This window comes from Falco cherrug, chromosome 3 (assembly GCF_023634085.1).
Source record: "Falco cherrug isolate bFalChe1 chromosome 3, bFalChe1.pri, whole genome shotgun sequence".
In the NCBI taxonomy this organism is placed as follows: Eukaryota; Metazoa; Chordata; class Aves; order Falconiformes; family Falconidae; genus Falco; species Falco cherrug.
Window position 1 is genome coordinate 55,498,873 of NC_073699.1, and position 23,518 is coordinate 55,522,390.

Consider the following 23,518-nt stretch of genomic DNA (forward strand, 5'->3'; position numbering starts at 1 on the left):
AGTTACAGGGCTTTCTAAGGGGATTGATCACCCTCTGTGTCTGCGTGGCACGAAGGCCTGAGCCAGGTGAGCAACCCTGGAGCAATGGAGCATCTGTAGTTGGTACAGCAGAGTTCAGATGTAAGAGGTGCCTTTGCAAGCCTAATTTGACTTCACCCAGAGCAACAACCTTTGGAAACAGAAGTTTATGCAGTGGGACTGGTATACTCTTCCCAGAGAGTCCTGCCATAGTTTTGGCAGTCCAGACAGGAAACATGTACAAAACAGTTGTCTGACAAGAAATGTTCTGTAAAAATTGAAGCTTTTTGCTGGAATTTTTCAGTTCTTATGAATGTCAGTTCCCCTGACTGGGAAAGGTTTCTCAGTTAAACTGAGTGTACAAATGACCTAGAAATGCTGAAAGTCTGCTGATTTGAGCATCTACATAGAACAACCTGAACACCTGGAAGTTGTATGAGAGATCCTCCCCTCAGAACTATAAGTGGTTTTCTTTTTGTCCTAATGGGGATTTGAAACCTCAAAACCACCATTTCCGAAATACGTACTTGTAATTGTCACACTGTCCATATGCTGCAAGAAGTTTTTTGCATACAGGAAAGGAAGTCCATGGAGATCATGGCTAAAACTGTCTACTGAGTTTGTTTGAGCTGCTGAGTGCCTGTCTTTTTCAGAATATTTAGCATTTTTGCAGCATTCCACCCCAGTTGCATGCAATGAGTGCTTAGCTCTTTCACAAATGACATCTGAAGTGATTAGAGTCAGGTGCCCACAGCATAAAAAAGAGGTTCTTGGCATCCACTTTGGTTTGGTTTAAGTAACTGGTCCAGTATCTTAACATAGGAACTTTGTGGCAGAGCCAGGGATAGAATCAAAGGCTGTATCTTCAGCTCCAGGCAAATCTGCAGACAAACTGTCAGACTACGGATGCCTATTCAATGAGTTGCATCCATCCTGGGCACTGAATGAGGCAGAGGCCCTGTAGAAAAAAGAGGATGTGATTAGATCATTAAGTGCAAAAGAAAATGTGGCAGTAGGAGAAGCATAGCCATGCTGACTTTAATGTAACTAGCAGGGAAATGGTTTTATTGTGGATGTGACTGCATGGAAGACTCGTGCTGGGTGACTTGCATTAATGTCATATCCTTAGTTTGCTGAGCAAACTTACCATGTTGTCTTTGGTGCCCATGAACTCTTAGCAACGTAAGAGAGTCAGGATCCATCCTCAGATCAAAGCTTAATCATGTTCCTGCTGCCTTATCACGTTCTCTTTATTTGCAGCATGCATGTGGGATCACACAAGGCAGACATGAGCTGAAATGCCAAGGCACTACATGTAAAATAATGGCTTGTCTTCAGCAGCAAAGTCAGGAATTATACACATTTTTAATATTCTATAAGGTTTTTGCTTTTTACCACTCTGTAGCCTTATCATCTATTTCAAAATCCCCGCAGTATATCTGTGTATCCCTGCATTTTAGAGAAACCCTGATACTATGTCCGTAAGGCACAGAAGTTAATCCGTGTTAATCATTAACTGACTCCAGAACAATAGCATGTGAATGCAAATTCTTTGTGGATGTTGGACCTCATTACTGTGTTCCCATTGGAGCACTGACCTCACCATTTTGGCTTGTATTGTGTTAGCGCTGTCTAACACTGTCGAAATGGAGGTACCAGGGGTTTTTAAACATGTTTATTGAATTCTGTGTACTTTAACAGAGGTTTTTTATGTCACACAATTTTGTAAGACAGACGTTTGTAGCATGTCGCTCTTAATTCCTAAGATTGAAAGCAGTGTCCATGATATATTCAAGATCAAAGAAGTGATGCCCACTTGTAGCTGCACAGCACTTGGGTGGTGGTGTTCTTATCAGAAATGTGGCTTGTGTAGGTCATCTTTGCAGCAATGCAATTGTGATTACGGTGATGAGACACTATCAGTACAAATGTTGGTCAAAATAAAATGAAAACTCTTCCATTAATCAGTCACACTTGCAAAACTGTCAAGGGTTCAGACAGTCCTGAAATGGTAAAGGAAGCCTAGTAACAGAGAATGGAAGGGACCTGGGAGGTGTTTTTGAATTCTATAGTTGGTCATTTTGTACTAGTTGTTTAGCAGATTGTTGTAATTTCTTGTAGTAAATATTTTCTGTGTGACAATTATGTTTGATGAAGTGTTGGCAAGGACAAGAGAAAGAAGAGCACCAGGCAATGGATAGTGATTCTCCAGGTCTTGGTCATAGAAGTTGAAAGAGGAGGCAGAGAAGAAGGATGGTCTGAAAATAAACAGAAGGAAGAAAACACAGTGGAAGTTTGAGGCAGAAGAGAAAAAATCAGGGAGTTGCTTGACAGCTGAGGTAGGTGAGAAGTGCCAAACACACATCTCTAAGACCGCTCTGAGTTCCCAGTGGAGCCTCCAAGTAAGGGTGCAAATCAAAGTTTCAGGTGTTTTGCATCGATGAACTTTCCATCCCATAGTCCCTGTCCCCAGAGCCAGTTATCTACCCCCAGTAATCCAACAGCCCTTCAGGAGCCCTGGTAGATGAAAAGGGGAAGGAGCATCTGAGGCTATGGTTTCTGTGGCTGAGAAGGCTAATTTATCTTCATTTAAGGATTTATCTTTTTCACAGTTCTAAGGATGACTGCTCAAATGTTCCTAATCGTGTGTGTGCTTGCCTGATGGGAAATGTACAAGAGCATTTGGGGACTGTGGCTTTGGTACATGGCAAATGGCAATTAACAGAACAAAATCTGCCTCTGGCAAATTAGCCTTGCACAGAATTCTAGAGGTTTGGTTTTTTTTTTTTTTCATTGGTTTTGTTTTGAAGTGACTTTATTGTGTGAAATGCAGGAAATCGAGGTTAGAATTTAAAACGTTTGTGGGGATGGGGTCCTTCTTCCCCACCACGTGTGCTTATTTTTCAGTCCTTCTTGCCACTTCTATTTGCCTAGGCATTGGCCTGCGTCCTTTCGTGTGTATTGCCTCTGATGTCTGACTCATTATGGCAACAGAAGTGTTGATGCCAGGCCCAGAAGCAGTATTTAAAAACCTGCTAGTCTGTCTCCTTCAAGCTCAAAGCTAACCCAGTTTGTGGCAAATGAAAGAAATGCAATCATTTGGCACTTTGTTCATGCATTGGTTTGGAAACACAGGACCTTTCTCCTCTGTTTTTCTGAGTCTTTTTCTATATGACTAGGCTGTCGTAAAGTCCACTAACTCTAGGGTGCGGAGTTTAATGCTTTGAAAGGAAATGACTGGTTTATTGCATTCTTTCTTGGACTGTCAAGTCCCTTTCCTCACCTCACCTCCCAGTATACTTCCCCATGCTTCATATACAGGAATGAAAGGATTCTTGGATTTCAAAGGGAGAAACAATCATCCTTAGCCCATATGTTTGGAATGGAGGGTGAATGGATAGGGCAGTGGGAGAAGAGGAAGGCAGAACAAGACTTGAAAACAAATGCGATCTGAAAACTTAAAACCAGAAGTTAAGTGAATATTCCCAAATACACTGTTTAAAAAACAGTCAAGGCTTTTTATCTTTCTTCATGCTTTGTTTGGGAACATCTTGTGGTCATGAATATTTGAGATTACCCAAGGCTGGGCACTGTTGTACCCAAACACTTGGAAGGACACATGGCTGAAAGCACAGAGATTTCCCTACGCATGGCTAAGGAGGTCAGTCCTGGGAGACAGCTGCAGTGATTGGTGCCACCTTGAGTAGAGCATCACAGTTGGTTTGTGCCATGTGCCAAGGTGAGGAGTTGGAACCTCCTGAGGAGACAGGCAGGGTTACATAAAAACGGAGGAACTTGGAGAAAGGGAGGGAAGATCATCCTGTCTTTCCCACAGATACTAGCACTGTTCAGCTGTTTGTATGCCCACACAGGAGCAATGGAGCAGCCAGGGTTTCTCCCAGAGAAGGTGGGAAGTCATCCATCCTGAGATATAATCACAGCTCAGAGGGGAAGGGGTTTTTCTCTTCTCCTGCTTTCAAGCTAACAGGCATGCATTTTTTTCCTGCCACTTTTCAAGAGACTGGAAAGGAGAAGAGATAAAGCAGGAGGAGGAGATAGCAGAAGAGATGTTCAGGGTAGCTTTGCATATCAGCTCAGTGTATTTTCTGCCCCACCTTTCCCTGTCTTTCATCTTCCCAGTCCCCACTAACAGAAATCTAGGAAACAGTTCAGGCATGTACCTTTGCTCATTCCCAAAGGAAGAATAGGTGGTGAAGGAGAGGGGATGGGAGAAAGAACGAGTTGGTTTGGAGAGAATGGAGAATAGATGAGGAAAGGAAGCACTGTCTGAGCTGGGACTGATGTGCAGCGTTTCTGTTACCTGGGTGTGATGCACAACAGAGAGGGGGAAAACTATGGAATTTCTCATGGAAGAGTAACAGCATAAAGAAGAGTGCCAGGCCCAGGACGTTTATCAGCCAGTTTTACCAGCCTGAGACTGGTCTGCCGAGAGTGACATCAAAGGAGGAAAAACAGGAGAAAGGGCCTAAGATAAATTTCTCCACAGTTGCTTTTAATTGGAGTGAACACAGAGGAACTAGTATATTTTGTGCCCCTTTGGGGGTTGCGGAAAATGCTATTGCAAGAAGCCTTGCTATGCCTCAAAACCAGACTTCTTGTTTGCTTTCAGCCACCTTTGGGGTGAAGTGACTCTGCCAATGGCAACAGTTGCATGACCTCTGCAAGGTATGTGCTGCTTGGCACAACTGTCTAGAGTCTTTATCAGTGTCCAAGGAGAAACCCTCTCTTGCCTCTGCAAGCACGGCAAATTTACTGAGGCTTTGCTTGTGATTCCAGCAGTTTGACTTGAGAGAAAGTTGTTGGAGGTTGTGAACAGAGCTGACCTGAGGCTCGAGTAATGCAGAAGCTGCTGAGGGCAGCAGGTTGCGTTGAGGAACAAATCAGCTCTGGCCCTAATTCTACGTCACCAGTGCCAGAGCCCTAGAAAATTACTTTCTCCTCCTGCTGCCTTCACCAAGGGAGAGTCACTGCTGGGAGGGAAAGGAGTCAGATGCCACCTCTTGTCAGCTGTGGGATGAAGGAAGTCTGGTTCTACAGCACCCTTTTTCTGGCTCTGTCACATCTGTACCCTCTCTTTTCTGTGTCAAATGTGCTCTGGCCCTCAACCTTGCCCACCACTGATCCTTCGCTAGAACAGCAGAGTTCAAAGTTAGTTAGGTTACTGAGAAGCGTTCACCTGTTCTGGGTATAGAGCTCATGAATATGCCTTTACGTGCCCAAGGATCACAGATGGGTAAGGGCTATAGGAATATTCCCACAGTAACTCTTTTTGTCCCTTGGGACTGCTGATGGGAAGAAACTGCGGGCAGCCAGACCACATCTTCTGTTAAATGCTCCTGTCAGCAAACTATAGGATGAATTGCACACAGTTTGACAACAGGATGACTTTAGGGCTGTAAAGGTTCGGATAATTGCCAACAGACTCAGGGGGCATGCAGGGATTGGTTGGAAGAATACGCAACCTGAGTGGAGTGATTTCAGAATGATTTCGTATTCTTTTATAGTCCAGCTCCAGCCTCCCACCTTTTCCTGTCATTCACCGTTGTTTCAGCTTATTTTCATTGGTTGACGGAGCCCAGCCCTGACATCCTGGTATCAGATCTTCTCTGATACAGCTGTGGCAGTGGTTCAAAAGGAGCAAGACATGATGCTAGTGAAGGAAACAGCCATCTGTTTGGTCAGGATTTTTGGTGGGGTTTTTTTTGAGGGAGGTCTTTATTCAAGAGGAATGCCTGTGATGAAATTGTACTTCTATCTGTTATGACTTTGCAAGTCATCATGTGTCGGACTGGTTGTCCCTGAGTCCAAGATGAGCTCCCCCTGATACTGTTAGTTTTGCAAACGTGTTGGGAGATCTTCTAGAGTTCCTGCTGTCTCCTAGAAAATCTTCATGACTCTGAGCTCTGTATTAACAGGGGAACATTAAGGTCTCACATATATCATTAGGGCACAGCAGCAGTCTTGTCATCCTTGCTGTTTACTGACAATGTCCTTTAAAAATATAATAGTAAGTTGAATGACAGTTGATTGCACAGAGCAAGGGGGCTTCATATTTCTTCCATGAGGAAACTAAGCCAGATATGTGATGCAGATTATTCTACCGGAAAGTCTTTAGCTTTTGTGCCCAGATTACTAATATTCTCCCCCAAGGTGTATACATTTTGCAGCGAGCACAAACAGAGTTGCATAGATCACCACAAGCTCTCAGATGACTGCAGACAGCTGAGACTGAATTCTCCTTTCCGCCGTCTATTTGCTAAGCCTTACTTTGTTGGCAGATTGAACAGTCAACCCAGCCTGTGTCAGCTCAGAACAGAAGGATACTCCTCGTGGTAGGATGCAAAAGAAGAGGTACAACCAGTGGTCTTAGATTCGGGGGTTTCTCTTTTCTTGCTTTTGGGGTGCTTCTTGAAGTACTTTGCAGTATCAGGTTTTATAGGTGCTTTGTAGTAATGGGTGATTTCCATTAATAACATATGTGTCCTCTTCATTATCCAGACATTTGTCTTCAAATACAATACAGTTACTGCCCGTTTCTGCATACTGTTCTGTTGACTCAGTGACATTTTAGATACACTTGAGGGGAAAGATCCTCTTTTAGCACTGTGTAAAACCCTTGTGTCATGCAAGCCAGAAGTTTTATTAACTGTTTTTGTTTCCTTACTTACATTAGTCTGTTTTCAGCTTAGGTGATCTTTTTTTTGTTTAGGTTAGAGGTTTTTATTCTGGTTTAAAACATATCCAAAGTCGTATAACGTTAGAATCTGTGGAAAGTGTAGAATCTTTTGATTGTTTCATGTCCTTTCTGCAAAGCAGAAGAAAATGAGAGGAATGGTGTTCTCTCTGAGGTTAAAATGAAAGGTAAACCTGTCATACAGGCAAGTGCTAGCTTGTCTATTGCCTATTAAAATAATCGTTTATGCATAGGATTTTAAGAAACTACTCTAGGGCCAGTATTTACCACCTTTGATCAAAAAATGTATTATTACTGATCTACTGTGTATAGGAGACTTGCCTAATATAAATATCATGGTGCTTACGTTCAAATTATGATAAAAAATGTTGTTTGACTTTTCTGAAGCTTTCAGAGGGTGACAACTCTTCTTACTTTTTTATTTCAAAATTTATTCTCCTATTAACCAGCAGATAAAAAAGTACAAATACTGTAAGGTTGCAGGTATTAATCCACCAACATATCAAAAAATACTGAAAAAGTATTTGGATTAGATACATTTGTTGTTTTAACAACCGTCACCCAGCTCTAGATAAAGCCTAAGAGATGGGACAGCCCTTCAGAGAGCATCCGTAAAACCAGAATTCAGCAGCCTGTCCCTCGGGTGGGCTTCTGAGCAGGACAGCAAAGAGGGGTAGTGACATTTGGCCATGGCATTAGGGAGAACCTTCATGAAAGCTCAGTGTTCATTGCCGGAAAACATGAAGAAATGAGGACCTGACAGACGTCCTCAATATGTAGGTGGTTTTGTAGCTTTTGTGTGTTACTAGTACTGCTGCTGAGACCTGAAATTCACAACATGACTTCCCAAAATAGTACCAGGCTTCTTGGACCTCACATTGCTTAAGAACCGGCAGAGAGATACCCCTGCAAGGGGCAATCTTGTTCTTTTGGGTGGCCAAAAAGCCTCTGGGCTTGTACTCTCTGTACAACAATATTTCAGCTATGCCAGTAGGTGAGAATGATTATAAAAATCCTGGGTGGACAGGTTAGCCCATGAGCATCCCATCATGTGTTTCTGCCTGATATAGCACCAGAATCATTTTCCCATGAGGTTTTGGATGTGGCCAAAGCCAGGAAGCACAGCAGGCAGGTTCAAGCAGATTTCCTGTCCATGAGTGCTAATTAGTGCTGCTGACCTCAGTGGGACACCAGGATTTTTCTAGTTTATTCAGCAGCATGTGAGGTTCTCTCTACCTGGCCCTAATTAGTGCAGGCACTAGTGGCCAAACTGGTATTCAGAAGACAAAATCCTGTCCCTCCCTGTTTGGGATCTGACGAGCTCATTTGAAGTGATGGGTTAACAAATTGAATCTAGAACTTCCTTTCAAATACAGTGCCTGTCCCAAAAACATTACAAGTTAATCCAGATACTTCGATCCCTTTAGCTTCACAAAGCTCCTGCAATCCTGCCTCTCCACTTTACATATGACTGAGATTCCTCAGTACTTAAACACCAGTACTTTCTGATGGAACTTTAGAGAACATTGCTAAACATTTTAGTGTAAGCCAAGCCCAATATATCTTGCCGAACAAAAGTAAAGCTTTAAAATTTGGGAACTTCAGTGAAAATAGAGCTAAAATGATTAAATGCTGTATCTAGAGTTGGGCAGAACTGCTGCAAATGCAGTGAAATAGTGGGAGCTTTCAGCAGAAGGATCCTGAAAGTCACATCTAGCTAGTTTTAGAGGGAAAAAAATGTGGTACAGAAGATGTAAAGCACAGAAAGGATGTATTTTCCTTCACTCTTCTACCAGTGTGCCAGAAAGACCAAAGGTCAGGTTTTCAGGAGAACACTGTGTTCACTAACTCTAATTTAATTATCTACCTAAGCAGCCATGTTTGCAAATGGCTAAGCACCAAGCTGCTCCCATGGAAACCACATCAGGTGCAAGCATGTTTAAAGGCACATCTGGCTTAAATACCTATACAACAGTTTTCGAATGCAGAGACCTTCTAATATTTGGAATTATTGGTTCTGAGAACTCGAAGAAATCAGCATATGAATTTCTTGCAGCAGTTCCTAGTGGTTCTTTGACTCTTCTAAACTTATTGCCAAAGAGGTGGAAAAACTGGCTTGCATAAGATTTGGATGGTGATTTTTTTGATAAAGAAATCTTGAGAGGAAAAGAAGTCAGTAATTTAGAGACTCATCCAGAAAGTTACCAGCTCAGCGCTCATAGACAAGTTTTTTCTGGGAAATCCCAGGAGTGCCAACCACCATCTTCAGAATAAGAAGTCTATCTTAAAAATCACAGGGATTTCTTCTTCCTAAAATTACAAAACTGTGGTTCTCCACCTGATTTCCAGGTTTTTACAGAGCAGTAATTCAAGGTTTCAAATTTGTCTTCCAAACACTCATTTCCAACCCCTCCATTTCCAGCATATGGAGGAGGAAACTCCAAACGCACTGAGTATCATGAGGCTGTGAGAATTGGCAACCCTGTTATCAGGGTGTTGCTATCAAGGCCAAATCCATAGGAATGACCTTGAAATAAAGGCCCTATTGTCTCTCACCTGCTCTTCAGTCTGTCCAACCCCCCCAAAACTTGACAATTGGAATAGGATGCTGGGCTGTTTGGAAAGAGATTAAATTGTTCACAGCTGCCTGGGAATTAACAAACTTCCTCCTCTTTCCGGTGGAATGCAGCATATTTCTGAGCCAGGTGAAGGATACCATGTGAGGTTCTTGGAGGACCTGGAGTTGGCACAAAGAACAGCATTTTCAAGTCTGCACATATATCTGAGTTACCAGGGCTCAATAATAATTTTCTGGCAGATTAGTCCTGCCCTACAGCAGGTTTCTATGATCACTAAAGCCAGAAAGAAAGCAATGGGTCTGGATTTCACACTTTATATCCTTCCACACTGAAGCTTTGATTTTATAAACTGCTTTTTTTCCTTTGACACCAGTCAGCAAGAGCGAGTCAGAGAATACACAGGTAAACAGCAGAGTAAACTGTAGGGACGGGTCATTAACAGGCCAAGTGACACACTCATAACTTGGAGGATATCATTCAGAATAACTTGATAAACCTTTGCCAAGATTGCTGATGGAGAGACTGTGCACTGCAAATTGCAAATGTGACCTTGTTTTGTCCAAGGCAAAAGAAGAACTTACAGGGTTTTTCTTGTTTATTTTAACAGGGCTCATTGATCCTAAAACCCAGGGTCTTTATTAGCAAATAACTACCTGCTTGTAATTAAATAATTCAGTCCATGAATGTGCAAAGTGTTGGCTCTGAGGGCTTTAAAATGATTTTTCTTTATTTGATGACACCTTTAGTTCTGTGAAAAGAAACTGAATTTTAGCCTTGATCTTCAAATAAGGAAACATTGAATGAAGCCCAGCTTAATCTTTCATGGATGGGAAAAGGCAAGGCTATTCAAAGCAAAGTACAACTCGGGGATGGACAAAAAATTTTGCACTTAAGCATTCTTAACAGTTGTAGAAGAGGTTTTTTTAAATGCCAAACTCTAACAATATACTGATGCTTACAAACTGTTAGAAGGTATTTTTCATCTGTTTTAGTATTAGCTGCTACTGAAAAAACAAGAGGTACATCCAATGCATCCAGTCTTTCACTAAACTGTGTAAGTTTTCTTTATCTTAACTCTGAACCATTTCAGGTTTTTCTACTTCTCCAGGCTTTACTGTCTATAACTTAAAATACAGGTGCAAACTGCAAAGAGACCTTTCAGGTCTCTTTTACTTCATGGCCTCTGGCTTTAAACCTCAAATGAAAGTCCTGACAATATCCTGAAGATTTCCCCACAATTTTTACCTGAAATCCCATACACTAGCAACATTTAGTTTATGAGAGGCCTTTTGCATAAAGGACCGGTCAAATAAAAATCAGTATGCAAATTTTCTTTATCTATTAATATTCTACCACATGTTCTACCACTTTTTTCTTGCTATGAATCAAATCACTCTCTGATAAAGGATGTGACAGGGGCTGGCAGTAAACGTGCTATACCTTTTTATCCCTGTACTCTTCTTCCATATGACCTATGAATTTATTCCCTTCTACTCAAATGCTGCTTTACAAGTGAGTGTAACCTGTGATGCAGATCTCATTTAGACGGTTTCTGTGTGTTCAGATCTCAAGGGATAACTAAAGATGCTTTAGCATCTCACACATAGAGAAGGGAATGTGGCATTCTATTACTAGGGCCAGAAAACATCATGACCAGATAATGTTTGAAAAGAAAATAGGTGCAAAAATTGCACAGGTCAGATTTGCAAACTTCATATGAAAGAAAATGGAGGGAGAATGAAGGGGAGGCGTACAAAAATTAAGAGAGTTGTGTTTAATTTTAAGTACTGCTTCAGCAACAGAAAGGTGGGTCTGGGTGACAGCCAGAGAAGGGCTCTGACACTGTTTTAACAGTATGGTTACACCCTCTGTGGGCTTCGTTTGAACTCACTCAGTTTTAAAGTTGCTTAAACTGGGTTTGTGTCAACCCAGCTGAGATAACTCAATTGAGAAAAGAAAATCCAAGTAGACAGACCATTGGTACTGGGGGTTTTGCTACATAAATACCTGAAAAGGAATTTCCAAATTCACTATGACACAGACATAATACTGGTGGAAAAGGGGAATAATCAGTTTATTTCAGTCACTAAGTCAAAACAAAAGTATATTGACAGTGAATTCATGGTATAAAGAGGCTTTAAAGCCACTAGCCGATGGTCAGTGGAAGATTCCTTTTGCAGGCTGCACTGAAGGCCAGCTGTTGCCCTATCCCTTAAGGACCCCCAGCTCTGAGAAAAGCCTGGTGTGAGTAAGTTGTGCGTGGTGTAAAGCCCTACCTCTGGCTCTACACAGCAATGGGCGCTCAGCATACCTCATGGCAACACAGAAGCTTCAGGTCACGCAGTGGGGACAGAAAAAGCAAACGATAAAATCATGCAGAACAGAAACAAGGTGGAAAGTGCATTTCTTCAGAATCTCATTACATTACATTTTCATTAAATTGTAAGAACTCCGGTTTTTTTCTTGCTTTTTTCTTAAAGGAATGTTTAAGGAGCCTTCTCAGCCAGACCCTGTTGTCATATAACACTCACACCTCCCTGCATTTCTAAACTTCTTCCAGGCCAGTGTGACTTCCAGCCTGAACTTTTAGTTCAAAATAAAGTTTTATAGGAGGATTATGGACAAAAAGTAGGATTTCAAGAACTACATATCCAATACAGCATTAATTTATGTAGTAATTAAGTATTTCGTAGTACTAAAAACACTGTATAAAGTGAAAACTTGTACTTACACAGACCTACACCACCTATAAACAGGGCTTTGTGGTTTCACAGGGATCTCTCTTTGGAGGTTCCCTTCTTGAGTTACTGGATTGGTCCTTCTAAATTTCCCTCCCCTCCATGTAGAATTTATGGACCCAGCTGAAAAGGACTAAAAACTAACTTAAATTGTCAGCCTGGATGGAAAGAGCTCTTTCTCTCCACACAGGATAAATGTTACGCAATTAACATGCCAGGTTGCTCAGTGTCAGTAGTTCATAGAAATGACGACAACTGCTACAGCAACTATAACCAGCTACTGCTGTGCCACCCGGACCAGCCAATTTGTTTCAAGTGCCCTCATCACCACAGAAGCAAAAACAAACATAAACTGAAACACAGCTAAATAAAACATTAATATATCTCCTGGCAACTTACCTCCAGCACATTTTAAAAGACCCTTGAAATCTTTATGCAGTGCAATGCAATTTATTACCTGTCTCTCTCCAAGCTGTCTGACAACATAGCTCTTCTATATTTTTGGAAGCAAAAATGCTCCAGCTGCTTGACTCTGAAAATAATGATAATTCCTGAAGTCTTGACTTTTAATTTGCCAAGCAGTAAACGCATCCTTTCTTACAAAGATGATGACTCAGTTTTTCTCTGGTTTGTTTTGAAAAAGGAGCAATCAGGAAACAAATCATGGCCTCAGCAACAAAAATATTGCTTTTGTAAAAGAAAAAAAAAAAGCAGTCAAGTGACTAACGGCAAATACCTGTGGGGAAAAAAAGTATGAGCATACTTTGGAAATGCGCTTTCGATTGGCACTGTGGAGCTTCATGAGGGGGCTGGTTTGATGCTACCTTCACGTTTCACAACTTGTCAATAGCAGCTGGTGCTTTGATATGAGCAGTTACCGCTAACATTTCATAATATGACAATCTAAGAGGTGAAATAGCTTTTGTATTTTAAAATTCATTAAGAAGAGCTGCAACTTAGCACTGATGGATTACTTTCCTAAATCAATGTCTCCTCTGTTGAGTTATATAAAACCATTTAATTGCCATGCAGACAGGAGATGCTAACTTGAAAAAGCAAAATTTAAAATAAAAGAGATTTAAAATCTATTATAGCACATTATATGTCAGCATCAGCTGTCCCTAGTATCAAGAAGTGATGGAACAACTAGAAATATCATATACACAAGTAAAGGAATAAAATTAAAATTGAATTAGCATTTTGAAGCCACAGTTCTCAAATGCTAAAAAAGCTTATCTCAAAACTGCATGTTTCTGGGTGGGAGAAGGATTTCTAGGACATGCTTTTTTCCTAAGTGAATTTTCCAAGAGTCCTAGTGTTATTTGCCTTCTAGTTCTGTAGTGTCAATATAGATTTCTCATACCAATTTCGTCATAGCCTGCTTCTACAGCGAGAATATCTTGTGTTTGGAAAACATATTAACACATTTTAAGAACATGTTTATTGCATTTAAACTAACAGTAAAAGTATACATGGAGAAAATGTCATTTTCTTAAAAAGATGCCATGTGGTCAGCCTTAGGGTTAACCAACAAGGTTGTTTTAAGCACTGTTTTTAAAAATATTTTCTAGGTGCCTAGACTGGATCCTGGGGAGCAACTGGGAGAAACCCAGTGGATTCTCTTTGCTTCTTGGCTTTTGGGGGATATTCCAGTTTACTTCCTAATGAAGCTTCATGATGAAACACCTACCAAGAAACACCAAACCAGGAAGGCTTAGGTGTCTGTAAGTGAAATAACCTCTTATAGAGGCTACAGAAGTAGCCTATGTTAGTCTGAAGGAGAATAAGGCTGTGGAGACCTTTAGCACAATAGTCAGGTTGTCAAAGAGCACAGCTCTAGCAGGCTCTCTGCTTGCCAGGAAAGAGATGAAGGGCCAGGGGGAAGAATAGCTTAAAAAAGAGGTGAGGAAAGGCCTGAAATTATTTGGTAACATGGTTACAAGCATTACCTCTATTGTAAAACAACTGATTCATGGAGAAGGTTTTTGGGGTTTGGTTTTTAAGCTGGAATGTTTATTCTGTGGTGTATGAACTGATCTCCAAGTATACAGAAGGAAGGATAATCCAGTCCAGGGTTGCAACCCTAGTGGGGCAGGTGCATCATTAGTGTTCTGTGGGTATTACATCTTCTTTACTGACAGCAGTAATAAAATGTATTCTCCAAGTGTGGACAGGACCTATATGAGAATCAGCCAAAAACCTTGAGTCCTAGAGGAGAAGCTGTCTATGTCTGCACGGAGCTCTCAGCAGGATAAAACTTTGATTAGTGACATGGAGGGTGGAGTGGATGTAAGTTTAATGTTATTATGCCAGCTTGCATTAGACAGCCTTGTGCAACTCTGGCAGTTTCGGAATGCAGTTTGATTACCTTGTCTAGCTTGAGAGCCTGAACAATAGGATTTAAACTTCTGGAATACACCTGACTAGGCTAAATCTTATCTTTAGGAATGTAGGCAGGTAAGTTAACATATATATATATGATTAATTTTCATATACATATATATACACATACACACACATATATACAGGTAGGTTATATAGGTATATATACACCTTAAGCGGGTGGCTTCCCAGTTCTGGGCACCTGCAGCACACTGAACACCTCACTTGCTACTCTCTGAATTCCCCCTGGCTGCTGAGGTGCTTCCAATTGATGTGTGTAATATGGATGCTTCGTATACATTTTTCCCCTCCAACCTCACTGCAAGTTCTTTATGTCCTTTATACTTACTAGTAGTATACTGGGCTCCATATTCATCTCCAAGTCTGTCAACATAGTTCACCTCCTGTAATCAGGAAATGGTGATTAAATGAACATCCAAGTACAGAAGCTGTCAACCTGGTGTTCATCTTTTCTAAAGTTAAAAACCCCAAATGTTCAACTACCTTTTGCACTTATGTGGCTCTGAAAAGCTCTTCTTAAAAAAAAGAAAGTGGCTTCGTCTCTCCTATGATCTGAAGACAGAATCAAGTTCAAAGGTCAATACCAATCACGTCATGTTTAGCATTTATGGGAACAATAAAGAGGAAAAAAAAAAAAAAAAGATCTCCGTTGAGAAGGTGTGTGCTGCAAGCTCTGCGGTTCTCTGTCTTCTGGGGTGGGTTGCTACAACTCCTAAAAGGAGCTTGTCTGGGGCGTTTGGATTTTAACCACAATAAGGCTTTGCTGCTTTTAGCTATGGTTCAGCATCTGGTCCATCTCGTTGGAAGCTCTTTGAGACTTTGTTTCAAAGTTGCAGATAGGGTATGACAGGGGAAAAATGTTATTTATATCCTCTTTATGTGCATAGGAAAAAATTATCTAGAATGAATATATATATGCCATTGACCTGAGCGGGAACATAATCCGCTCTCAAACTACAGAGTGAACACAACTTCTTTAGTGCGTGCAGCGTCTTTGACCTCCGTGTAATTACTTCAGGCTTACATCAATATAACAGTGCCGGGTTTCTTTTCAATTATTTTCTGGGAGTGGCAAGCTCTCTGGCCGGAGTGCTTATTTGTTTCGAATTGGCCTAATTTGCTGAACAATTTGCGCATCCTTTCTCCGGGATCCCACGTTTGCCCGGACGGCAAGGGCTGGGGCTGGGGCTGCCCCAGACCCCCGGTCCGTGGCCGCCGGCGTCCGCCCCGGGGGGCAGCCCGGCACCGAGCCCCCTCCAAGGCAGCCACAACGGCAGGGGCCCGGCGCTGAACTATTGCCTACGGATGAGTAAGCAGCAAATGTGGGTTATAACTACGGCCAGCAGCTCTGCAATTAAGGCGATAATTTCAGGTGTAGCCAGTAGTTGTAATGAATATTTATTTCAACGTACCAAATAAAAGAAATGGCCCGGTTGGGCGGCAAGGGGAGGTCTGTGGGTATTTGGTTTGTGTAGTGCGGGGAGCTGGCAAGGCACGGCACGGCTGCTTCGCCCTGTCCCGGGTGGGACAGGGCTTGTGCCCTCCGTCCGGAGCCCATCCCGGCAAAGGGCCCTTCCCGGGAAGGAGGGGCGAGGCGGTGGGCTGCGGCACCGCTGGGTACGGCTTCCCCGGGGCAGAGCCGGGCGGCGGGCAGGGGCTGTACGGCGGCGCGCACGGGGTGGGGGGCGCGGAGCCGACGGAGGGCAGGGCTGGGGCTCCGCGCCGGCTTCCTCGGGGGCTCCCCCTCTGCGAGACACCCCACAGAGCGGCCTCGCCGGGTCCGGCGGCTCCGGACCCCGTGCTCGCCGGCGTGGTTGCGGGAGACCCCTCGGTTTTCTCCCCGCCGCGGAAGGGGCTATCTGAGGGGGAAGCCGGGCGCCCGGGGAGGCAGCGGCGGCACGGGGGGCCGAGGGCCTTCCAGCTGCCCTCAAGGCTGCAGCCGCAGCGAGCCAGAGGGCCGCCCGCGGCGCCCGGCAGCCCCCCGAGTGCTAATTTCTCCCTCTCTGCAGCCAACCTCGCCGGCGCTCCCGCAAGCGGAGCGAGCGCCGCGGCTACCAACTGGCTCTTCCCGGGCGGGCTCCGAGCCGCACGGATGCAAAGCCCCGCGCAGCCGCCTCCTCCCGAGCCCCTCGACCGAAATCCAGGCGCCTGGCTAAAGGTGCGAGGCCGGCGACGAGCGGTGCCGCGGGAGCCGGGGCCGCCCGCGCTCCGGTAGCATCCTGCCGGGGTAGAGCCGTGCTGCCGGACAAGCACAGCCCGAGTTTTTTGGGTGGGGTTTTTTCTTTCCTATGCTTGTTTGTAAGTTACTGTGAAATGAGGACGTGCGAGGGTCCAGGAGGTGCGAGGCGTGCCGACCTCTGTCCCAGCTGCTTGGTGGCAGTCGGTCGCCACCGAGAGCGCCGCTCCGCACACAGAGTGCCTTGTTATTTTGGGGTTTTTTGGGGGGATGGGGAGGCGGGACGGGCGCCGGAGGCGGGGGGGAACCGCCGGGCCGGGCCGTCCGCCCCGGCCCGGCGGGTCCCCCCACCCCCGCCGCCCATCTCCGTTGCTCGACGGGACGGACCCGAGGTGAACGGCGGGCGCGGTAAGTACCGCTCCCTTCCCCGCGGTTCCCCCTTGGCGCGGCGCAGCCTCCTCCCCATCCATCCCAACCCCTCCCGCCCCTTCCCCGCCGCCGCCACTGGGAGCGCGGCCCCTTTAAGAGCCCGGCTTTGCCTCCCGGTAGCTGAAGGTCATTAAAACACAAAAGCGCTCCAGCGCTGCGGTCCAATATAGCGCATGCGCCCTGCCCGAGGACTGGCAGGGAGACGGCAATATGGCGAGAATGCCTGGCAGCGGCGGCGGAGAGTGGAGCGGCGGCGGGGGAGGCGGAGGCGGCGGTGGGAACAATGCGGGGGACCGGCCGCCCGGCCGCGGCGTCGCCCCCCGCCCGCACCGCTACTGCAGCGCCGGCGAGGAGGAGGAGGGCGAGGAGGAGGATGAGATCCAGGAGGTGCAGATAACGGGGTACGAGGAGGAGGAGGAGGAGGAGGACGGAGCCGATGGGGGGCTGCTGCTGGACGAGGAGGAGGAGGAGGAAGAGGACATGGGTCTGGAGTGGGACGGCGAGGAGGAGACGGAGCCGCTGCCGCCCGCCCCGGGCCGTACGCCGGGCGGCAGCGGCGTCGGCGTCGGGGCGGCCCCGGGGGGCGCTGCGGCGGCTGCCCCGGGGGGCGGCGGCGGCGGCGGCCCCGGGGGGACGGTGGAGGACGCGGAGCTGGAGGCGGCCCTGCTGCTGCAGCGGCCGGAGCGGGCGCGGCTGAGCGAGAACACGCGGCTGGCCACCCGCTACGCCGTGCGCATCTTCCGCGAGTACCTGAGCGAGAAGGCGCAGAGCCCCGACTTCGAGACGATGGACAAGGGGGCGCTCTGCCGGGTCCTGCGCTCCTTCTACGCCGAGGCGCGCTCCAAGAGCGGGCAGCTCTACTCCAAGTCCTCCCTCATCAGCATCCGCAGCTCCCTCAACCGCTACCTCAACGAGCCGCCCTACTGCCGCACCCTCGACCTCACCAAGGACCCCGAGCTCCGCGCCGCCAACCTCACCCTGGCCGCCGTCATCCGCAAGCTGGAGGAGCAGGGTGCCGGGCCGGTGGTGCAGAAGCAGGCCATCACCCGCGCCGACCTCCGCAAGCTCTACACCTGCAGCGTCTTCAGCACCCAGAGCCCCTTCGGGCTCCTCAACAAGGTCTGGTTCGAGACCTGCATGTACTTTTGCACCCGGGGCCGGGAGAACCAGCGGGAGCTGGAGGAGGACTCCTTTGGGCTGGCCGTGGATGAGGATGGGCGCAAGTTTGTCTACTTCAAGGCGCTGGGGCCCTACCACAAGTCGCGCTCGTCCTCCTGGAGCAAGAAGCGGGCGGAAAGCAGCGATGAGGAGAACCTGCCCCGCATGTATGAGACTGGGACTGAGTTCTGCCCCTATGCCAGCTTTGTCAAGTACCTCTCCAAGCGCAACCCCCTCTGCAAGGCCTTCTTCCAGCGCCCACGGGACCACTGCAGTGAGGGCGATATCACCTGGTACGAGAACAAGGCCATCGGCAAGAACCTCCTGGGCACCCGCATGCAGATGCTCTCCAAGGCAGCCAAGCTCTCCAAGACCTACACCAACCACTGCATCGGCGCTGTCTCCATCGCTACCCTCAACAGCATCGCTGGCATCGGCACCAAGCTGGAGGGACCACAGCCACCACACCACCACCCCCCTCACCACCACCACCACCACCACCTCCTCCACCACCCCACCGGCGGGGGCTGCTACACCCCTGCTGCCCTGAATGGTGGACCACGGGCCCGGCCACCCGCCACCAACCCCTATGTGCTGCCCAAAGACGGTGATGCTGCGCCAGTGAAGGCAGAAGTGGCCGCGGTGGCCCCGGCCAAGCGGGCACTCTACGAGGCAGTGTTCCCGGCGGGGGCCGCAGCCGGTGGTGACGCATGCGGACCCTCCGCCTCCCCCAAAAGATTCTGCCGCCGCCCCGCTGAGCCCCTGGACGCTGCCGCGCCTGCCGTGGTGGTGGTCTCAGTGAAACACGACCCCCTGCCTCACCTCCTCCCTGAAGCCAATGGGCACAGAAGCACCACCTCACCCACAGTAGTTTCACCTGCTATTGTTTCCCCCACACAGGTAACTGGAAAAAGAAAAAAGAAAGAAGGAGAAAAAAACCCCAAACAGGTGGCACCCCTGCACCCTGTCCCACATAGCCCCCACTGCACCCCTCCTTTCTTCCCCACCGCTCCCAAGGCTGGCCACCGATACACACTGCCAGCCCCGGGGTGCCTCCTGGGGTGACTCACTGTTCAGGCACCCAACGAGCCCTGTTGCGAGTTATCCAACTTCCTCGCCCCCCAGTTTCCTCACCCCCCCCCACCCCCGCCACCGGTCTGGTGGCCACTGGCTTGCCTGCGTGCCGGTGGGTCAGATGCGAGAGGTGCCTGGGTGCTGCCATGCGCCCCCTCGGCGGCAGCACTGATGGCTGCCCTGCAGGCTCTCTCTTTCCCTCCTTTTTCTTTCTTTCCCCCTTTTTTTCTTTATCTTTTTGCGGGCGATGTGAGTTACGGGCCAAAATCGTAGATAAGGGCATCAGGTATCATTAGTGTGTGTGGTGTTCTTGATGTGCTAATGAACTATTTGAATAACCTCAAATGCAGGAAACAGCCGGGAGAATACTCAATTACACACTAGTAATGAGGGTGTAATTTTAAACTTCAGAAGTTAACAAGAGGGTTAATATGGCAATTGCATTCATCTTGTATTTGTTTATTTAAAATTGCTCTGTTTCCTGGCAGTGATCCTCTTCTTTTTTTTCTTTTTTTCTTTTTTCTTTTTTTCTTTTTTTTTTTTTTTTTTTTTTTTTTTAATAAGGCAAATTGGCTTTAGTTGCGTTAGTTACCATAGTGGCGAAATATACAGTAAGAGCACAATTAAACGGGTTTAGGTGCAGCTGAACTGTGGAACGAGCCCAAGTTCATTAGATGTGTTGCGTTGAGGTAAAGCAGTCTTGTCAAAAACGCGGTTGAGCTGTGCCTTAATGCGTGCCTTGGGGACCCCTTCTGCTGTGCGCCGGCACAGTGCTGGTGCCTGCTCCCCATCCCCTCCGACAGGACCTTCATCTTGGGGTGTCTGAGCGCCGGAGCTTAATCACTTCAATTAAAGACTCGCTGCACCTCTGCAATTGGCTTGAAGTTTGGATGTCATTCTAACTCAGTCTGTGAAGCGTATGCAGTTGCGTTGCGCCCCATAAAATACCACGTTTCAGGCAAGAACTTCACTGCTGGCTGCCCTGCACGGTTACAAAACTCTCCTGACATTCTTGTGTCAAGTAATAACAGGGATCGCGGCTGTCAGCCCCAGAGCGCGGCGCTGGGCGGGCACAGGTATATGACATGCCTGAGCTGTTTCCCAAGTGGAAATACCAGTTCTGGACAGACTGACCCTTTCAAAGAGTTTGCCAGCTAATCAACCCGCCTGAAGGCTGATTGGGGGGAGGGAGAGTGAGGCTTCCAGTGAATGCCTGCATAAACCTCTATGTTCTTTAGAATACCTGTGACCTCTCCTTTCTAGCAGGGGCTTTTTTTTTTGGACCACTTCAGTGCAGTACTGTAGTTTGATCTCTTGCTGTGCGTATCTGGTGTCTCTGAATGGCTTAGAGGCTTGATTATGTGCAGATAATGTTTTTGTTCTAGCTCATTATTTCAGGTATAAGCTGGCGCTCTTCGCTGTATTTAACCCTAGACTCCTCTTTGCCTCACTTTTAATGACCTTGAAAGTAATTTTGAAACTTCAGGCATAGTTTAGCACTTTTAGGGCAGCAGTGCACACGAATATGGGAAGGGGAAGAGCAGTTCTGATCCAGTTAGCGGTAACGGCGTATGCGTGCCTTTAACCTGTTAAATGAGGTGTCTTGGTACCTTCAGTCACCAGGCTGGAGACCTTGATCTCTACCCCAGCCCACAAATCTCTTCACACTTGCATAAAGCTTAGGCGACGAGAAATCCAGCTGCTGTACTGTTTGTTGCAGAGCTGTGCTTCCTATGTGAAGCATTTGGAGCTGTAATTCTCATTAGTGGCGGACTATGGGGAGAAAAGGAGAAATATCTGAAATAGATTACAGAGTACACAGGCATGCGCTGTTTTCTTAAGTGTATCAAGAAAATGAGCAATCAGCAAGGATACTAGACAGTGTGAGGTTTTTGCAGCAATTACATGGAAGTGTTCATTGCCATTCACAGTTTAATGAGCAAAACAAGCTGCCCAGCCACTTTTGTAGTTGAATCTTGCCTTTTCTTCAAAACTCATTAATTTAAGTCTTTAGGAGAAGGAAAATTCTCTACTTTTTTTGTCTTTTTAATTGCCGATTCTTGTCATCAGTTTTAACTTACACACTTTTTCTGGGATGTGACAAAACGAAAAAAATACAGGCTGTGGAACAGATTTCCTTGGGAGAATGTTAATGCTAAACTTTCTCTCCTTAGCTACATTTTATAATAGTTACACTAATCGAGGTTCAGGGCATTTCCTGGGGAAATTAATGACTGGCTGGGGTTAATGGCCCAAGGCATTGCCTGAAGCCATCGACTCTCCCAGCCAGTCATTAATCCCCAGGAAATGCCCTGGCCTTCAATCGTTATTGCTTAATTATAAACAAAGACTTTCCAGGCCATTTTACTGAATGCATCTCATCAAGTAACGTGACACTAAATTCCGCTGTTGACAAATATTACTGATTCCTGGAAGACATGAAAGTCCTAAGTTTGTCGTTTATTGGTTGTCTTTGTAATTATTCTTCCAGGGAAGGATTTTGCTGACCTCATGAACTTGGTGAAAAAATGGTAGTGTGATGAGTGGTTTTCTTAGCATCTCTATACTACGTGCATGCATGCCCCCCCGCCTCCCCCCCCCCCCCCCCCTTCCCGTTTTTATAGCATTGATAGCATTAAGCAAGGTATGGAAAAGGTTAAATGAGGGCACCAAATGGGATATCTTCGATTTGCAGTGGCTACAAACTTTAGGTGTAAAGAGTCTGAGCGAGGATATTAGTTTTATGCTTGTCTGTCGTGGTTGCTGCCGCCTTTTGTTTTAGCAAGATGTCTTTTCAACACTGGGTTTGTAGGAGCCTCCTCCAGAGCTAAGGAAAGGTACATTTAACATACTGTCTTGATCCAGCTATTGTTTTAGGTTGCAACCTTGAGACCAGCATTTATAGCAGGGGTCCTCACACTTTTTAACCAGGGGGCCGGCGCGCGGATGCAGTGGCAGGCAGCCATCTGCGGCTGCTTGGTTTCCCCCCACAACCCCCGGCGGGGGGTGGGGGTGGGGGTTCTGTAAATACCGGGGGCCGGATTGAGGACCCTGGGGGGCCATATCCAGCCCGCGGGCCATAGTTTGAGGACCCCTGATTTATAGCGTGTATTTTAGAGCATACAGCACTGTGCCACCATGGCACAACTTTCTTTTCAGTCCTTATTTGCTCTGAACTGTAGCAATTTTCCTGCTACTGACAGCAGTACTTCAGTTCAAGCTGATGACAGAGGGATGTAATTTGGCTGTTGTTTGTCTCTCACGTTACTGAAAGATGAACAATAGCTAAAGTTTAAGCTTTTGATGCTACAATGTGATGGTGGCTGTTGAGATTTATAGATGTGGTACATGCTGAACATCCTACAGTAGTAATAACCAAAAATAGGTGTAGGAAAATACTGGCAAATGCCATGAGTGAGGAGAGTTGGCATGTCATGTGAAAATGCTTCTGTTACATTGGTTCTCTAACTCAGTCAGGTTTCTCTGGGCTGCTTGTAAAGAGTTTCATCAGCTGTTATCTACCAAACACTCCGTCATTAAAACATGAGCCACGTGCATTTGTCTTAGCTGTTCCAGGGAATCCTTAAACATTTTTTCACTCGTGCTTTAAAGTCAGAGCTGCCCTTTCTGTTTTCTTTTTATCTGGCACATGTCTCTTCATTGCCTTCTGCTCTCTTTGAAGGGCTTGCTTTGACCAGAACCAGAAATCTACTTCTGGCTGCAGGTTTTGCAAAAGGAGGCAAAACAGTAGCACATGACAAATACAAGTAGACAGCAGGCACAACTGAGAACAAATCAAAGTAACTATTAAGTTACTCTAGCTCTTTTTACTCTTTGTTTTTGGAGGTGGATAAGAATCTTTCTACTTGATCCTTGATCTGGGGACATCCTGCACTTCCATAAAATGGCCACAAAAAGGGCTTCCGTTCTGTACAAATATTTGTAGTACTCTGATCAGAGTCATCGCTAGACTTTTTCCAAGTATACAGAGTAGGAGAACTCATCAGACAGCTTCAGGGAAGGGTGCTTAGGATGGCAGCTTTAGGATGCTAGGCTTTATTTCGATACAGATAATAGATGGGGCAATATCCTTATCTTAAAGGCTTAAAGTACAGTAGCTATTAAGACTGATGACTGCTAAGTGCCTTGTTAGTTCTTGTGACAGTACTTCTGTTGATCTAGTTTCAGAGGTTAGTACTGGCTGCCCTACTGCCTAGTTAGTGCCATC

At 46.1% G+C, this 23,518-nt stretch overlaps 1 protein-coding gene across 6 annotated transcripts in view; it reads left to right on the forward strand.

The window, feature by feature from the left end:
• KCTD1 (potassium channel tetramerization domain containing 1) overlaps positions 1-23,518 on the forward strand; it is a 106,507-nt gene that overhangs the window by 16,771 nt on the left and 66,218 nt on the right. Inside the window, exon 1 of one of the 6 annotated variants that reach the window (XM_055705302.1) lies at positions 16,048-16,070. The exons of 2 other annotated variants lie outside the window; for them this stretch is intronic. Coding sequence is in view for 2 of the 4 variants with exons in the window: in XM_055705299.1 (XP_055561274.1) it covers positions 17,269-19,116 (1,848 nt within the window). In the remaining 2 variants the exon portion in view is untranslated. Of the gene's footprint in view, positions 1-16,047; positions 16,071-16,170; positions 16,612-16,935; positions 17,038-17,137; positions 19,117-23,518 lie in introns of those variants that run through there. 3 more of the 6 variants (XM_027797747.2, XM_055705301.1, XM_055705299.1) reach the window with 3 other exon arrangements.